The 4,544-nt window shown below is 45.3% G+C and overlaps 1 protein-coding gene across 1 annotated transcript; it reads left to right on the top strand.

The window, feature by feature from the left end:
• Positions 1-810: 810 nt before the first annotated feature.
• On the top strand, positions 811-3,082 carry LOC133385763 (uncharacterized). The gene is made up of 2 exons (XM_061629344.1): positions 811-1,899; positions 3,017-3,082. Exons 1-2 carry the CDS (start codon positions 820-822, stop codon positions 3,059-3,061), a joined length of 1,125 nt encoding a protein of 374 aa, XP_061485328.1. The 5' UTR covers positions 811-819; the 3' UTR covers positions 3,062-3,082.
• The last annotated feature ends 1,462 nt before the right edge of the window (positions 3,083-4,544 follow it).

Genomic DNA, 4,544 nt, shown 5'->3' with positions numbered 1-4,544 from the left:
GGATTACTTGCTGCTATATGATATGTGCACTTATATATTTTAATAAAGCTACTTCTATTTAACCTGGTGTGTTCATTTGAGAGGAGGGGTGGTTCTGAATTCAGTGTTTTTACCCAATCTCAGTCACTCACTACCAAAGAGGGTTAAGAAGTTAAAAGCTTGGATTTTAAGTGTTAAACCAGAGGTGCCTGGCAAGGAGTGTAACTGTGACTCTTGCCTGTTAGGACCTTGGTTTTATATACCTTCTGGGCTCAGAGATCCCCTGGCTCTGAGTGGACCAGTATACAGGGGTGGTGGCAGCCTACCTTCTACCTTGCAGGGTTGTGGTGAGCGTACACAGCCTTGGTAAGGGTGAAGTAATAGCTTTTTGGTTCCAGTCTCATTTCCCTAAGGGTGGGGGTCTGAGCCTGATGCATGATCCCGGGACCCTGAGGGTCGGGCGGGCATGACATGGCTGGCAGTGGTGAGGATCGAAGCCATTCCTGCTCTTAAGTGAACACGCTGTGTGAGATAAGTGCATTGCAGCAAGTTGTAAATTTTAAAGAGACTTCTGACACAATTGTTTGTTACTTTGGGTAGTAAGGTTAGTGCAGAATGTCGCAAAAGATAAAAACTAGATCTCAAAAGAATGGAGCCGAGGATGTGCTCCTGGCAGACACTGCGTTGCCTAGTCAGCTTGTTCAGCTGGAAGAAGGCGCTGCTGCTCTGTCGTTTATACCTCAGCCTTCTGTGGATGACAAGGAGTTCGTGTCTAAGCAAACTGAGGATAGCGAAGATGAGGAGGAATCAGATTTGGATGAGGAAGAGCTGCCTAGGAGCATGCAGCGCTACCTGGCTAAGCAAATGAAGCTGTTGTCCCTGCAGTTCAAGGCTATGGAGGAAGATCGCCGGAGTAGGGAAAGCTTTGCTCGTGAGATGCAACAACCGCGAGGAGGAAGACCAGACCTCCATAAGAAATCTTTTCCGACCTTTCGTGAGACAGATGACATCTTTACCTTCTTCCAAGTTTTTGCTCACTCTTGTAGAGATCAAGGTGTGCCTAAAAAGTACTGGATGAGTGCTTTACGCATTAATGCTGAAGGCGAGTTGAGAGAACTGTTGAACTCTTTGCCATTGGAGTATGCAGATGATTTTGACTACTTTTATGCTTTGGCCAAATCTCACTTTGCTTTAACATCAGAGGATTGTTTTCGGCGCTTAGAGGCAGATCAAAAGAAGCCTCGGGAAAGCTTCTCAGCTTTTTCTGCACGGATGGGCAGGAATGTGGAGCGCTGGGCAGACACGGCCGAGGCTGTAACCCGAGAGGAGGTTTTAGATCTGTTTGCTAAAGAACTGTTTTACAGACGCCTCCCTCGAGATTTGATGGCTCTGGTCAGAGACCAGCAGCCCCGTTCTCTGACTGAAGCAGGCATGCTAGCAGATCGTATGTTTAAAAACAGAGCTGGAGAAAAGTATACTTTGTTTCGGAGACCGGAGTACGTTCCTGTGAAACCGCCGGGGCGAGAGACTGCAGGTATGCAGAAACCAGGGCAACCGGTGAGGGAAGAGAAAGGGGGGCCTGCTGGCTACTTCAAAGTGCCTTCCGCCCGGCCCGAGGCTGCATTGCAAGAGAAGCCCCGTGGAGAAATAATTTGTTTTAAATGTAAGGAAATTGGTCATAAGGCTAATTCCTGTTCTAAAACCTTGTCTAAGCCCAATCCTGCTGGAAGGAAGAATCCAAAGGTTGCTCCAGTTGCGCGTGTAAGAGACTTAGCGTCCCCTGGAGCGGAACCCCCTGAACTTTCTTCATGGTCGTCAGCCGAGGAGAATGAAGGAGCAGAATCGGATTTTGTATTTTCTGCCCCAAATTCACAAGACCGTCCTGAGACTCCTCATGGACCAGTTGTTAAAGCCCTGTCGGTGAGTGTTGTACAAAATATATCCGAGGGCAAAGAGGGAGAAGAAGAGGATGGTTTGCTGCCAGGGAGGGACTGTCCAGAACCTCTTTCATCGGAATGTAAGGAATGGGTTCAAATGCAGTTTTCAGAACCCATATATGTTAATTGTATTCAGGTCATGGGACGGGTAGAATCGGGCGCAGAGCTCTCCAGTGTTGCTGAACACTTGGTGAAGCCAGAGCAATATGTCCCTGACTTACAAGTGACTGTCACGGCGTATGGACCCAGGGCAGTGCAAGCTCGTGTGGCTGAGCTGGTGCTTTCATACAAGAATTGGACTGGGCGCCATAGAGTTCTAGTTCATTCAACCAATAGTTTGTGGGACGTTTTGATAGGAACAGACCTGCTCTTCCTGCACCATAAAGAGACTGAACGTAGGGCGGAGAGGGATGCTCTTGCTAAGTCTCAAGTTTTGTTAGACACCTGGAAATGTAGTGGGAGAGAAGCCAAGGCTTCAAAGGAACGGGCTGTGCGCTTGCCTGAGCCACAGGAAAAAAATTCGCTTTTGCAGCCCAGAGGAGGGGGGCTGATGGAATGCAAAGTGCCGCCTGTTGGCTCTCAAGGAACTAAGACAGCTCTAATAAAGAAGGAAAGCCTTCAAAGTCGTAAAAGCAAAACAGAAGTTAACCCGGCTGTTTTATTACCAGCTGAGGAATCTGAGCCTCTTAATAGACATTTAATTATGGCTTGTACCAAGACGTGTGAATTTGCAGAGGATTCTTTGGATTTGGTTACAGAGAGCCAACAAGCAGGGGGGATAACTGAAATTACCCTACCCGAAGGTTTGACTCAGGAGCAACGAAGGCAATTAGTTCAAATCCTGATGGACTTTAAACCTATGTTTTCCAGTAAGCCTGGAAGAACTGACTTGGCTATTCATTCCATTAACACCGGGAATCATCCCCCATGCAAGCTTCTCCGTATCGAGTTACGGGGCGGAATGCAGAGGTGGTAGAGAGGGAAATCCAAGCTATGCTGGAAATGGGAGTCATTGAACCCTCTACCAGTCCCTGGTCCTCCCCTATTGTGCTAGTGGCTAAACGGGAAGCTAATGAAGTGCGTTTCTGTGTGGATTACAGGAAGCTGAACCAGATTTCCCAAGTGGATCCGTATCCTTTGCCTAGGATGGACCATTTAATAGAAAGGCTGGGAGCAGCAAAATACATCACTACACTGGATTTAACCAAGGGATATTGGCAAGTGCCTCTAGATGGGGACGCTGCTGTGAAATCTGCTTTTGTCACGCATATGGGCTTGTTCCAGTTCAAGGTTCTCCCATTCGGACTTTGAAATGCTCCAGCCACGTTCATGAGGCTTATTAATTCTGTGATTAATGGCCTAGGTGAATTTTCTTGTGCGTATCTGGACAATCTGGCCATCTTTAGCCCTGACTGGAAGTCGCATTTGAATCATTTGAGAATTGTTTTACAGCGACTGCAGGCCGCTGGACTAACCATCAAAGCGCAGAAATGTCAATTTGGACTGGGGGAAGTTGTGTATTTGGGCCACAGGGTGGGGCAGGATTGTGTCAAACCCCTAGAGGCTAAGATCGAAGCTATTCAAAATTGGCCTGTCCCTAAGACCAAGAAACAGGTTCAATCTTTTTTGGGGTTAGCCGGCTATTACAGAAAATTTGCCCCACATTTTAGCAGTGTTGCTACCCCTCTAACTGAACTGTGCAAAAAGACTATGCCAATGCGTGTCATTTGGACTGATAAATGTCAAAGTGCTTTTGATGCTTTAAAGACGATGTTGGTAAACTATCCTGTTTTGAAAGCTCCTGATTTTTCAAGCCCTTTTGTAGTTCAGACGGATGCCTCTAACTTTGGGCTTGGAGCTGCCTTGCTCCAGGAAGATGCTGCTGGAGAATTGCACCCTATTGCATACATTAGTAAGAAATTGCTTCCAAGAGAGCGCAATTTGGCTACCATTGAAAAGGAGTGTCTTGCTTTGGTTTGGGCTCTTGATAAGTTACGCCCGTACCTATGGGGACGTCATTTTCAATTGCAGACAGACCATTCTCCTTTGTGTTGGTTGAACAGGATGAAAAACTCCAACCAAAAATTGTTACGTTGGAGTCTGGCCCTCCAAGATTTTGATTTTACAATCCAGTTCATAAAGGGGCGTGATAATATAGTAGCTGATGCTCTATCTCGCCTATCTGTTCCAGTTGATTGATATTTGATTCATGCCTATTCCACGGACTGATTTCCCGGCTCTGATGACCTCTGGACTGTTTTTAGACCTTGTTTTACTCTTTTACGCTTTTAACATATTTTATGGATTTTTATAGAATTTTATGGCTTATGACCTTTTTTGAACCCGGACCAGCTTTTGGATCACCCCATTTTTTATCCTATTTCTTTATTTTTTTCTTTATATAATAAAGTCTTCTTTTCTTGGGTGTTTTAGGGGTCCCTTAATTTTTTTTTTGTTTGATGTTGTTGTTTTGTTTTGTTGTAACTTTGAACATAGTTAGAAGGCATAAGACAAGAAGTAGCTCACTTGCTTAAAATGTATTAATTTGTTTTTTTTTCTTTTTTTTTTTTATATGCTGTATATATAGTGCAATGTTGATGGAATTTTTTGATTGTTCCCTTATCCCTG

The sequence above is a fragment of the Rhineura floridana genome, chromosome 5 (assembly GCF_030035675.1).
Source record: "Rhineura floridana isolate rRhiFlo1 chromosome 5, rRhiFlo1.hap2, whole genome shotgun sequence".
NCBI lineage: Eukaryota > Metazoa > Chordata > Lepidosauria > Squamata > Rhineuridae > Rhineura > Rhineura floridana.
This window is presented reverse-complemented; position numbering and strand designations above follow the sequence as displayed.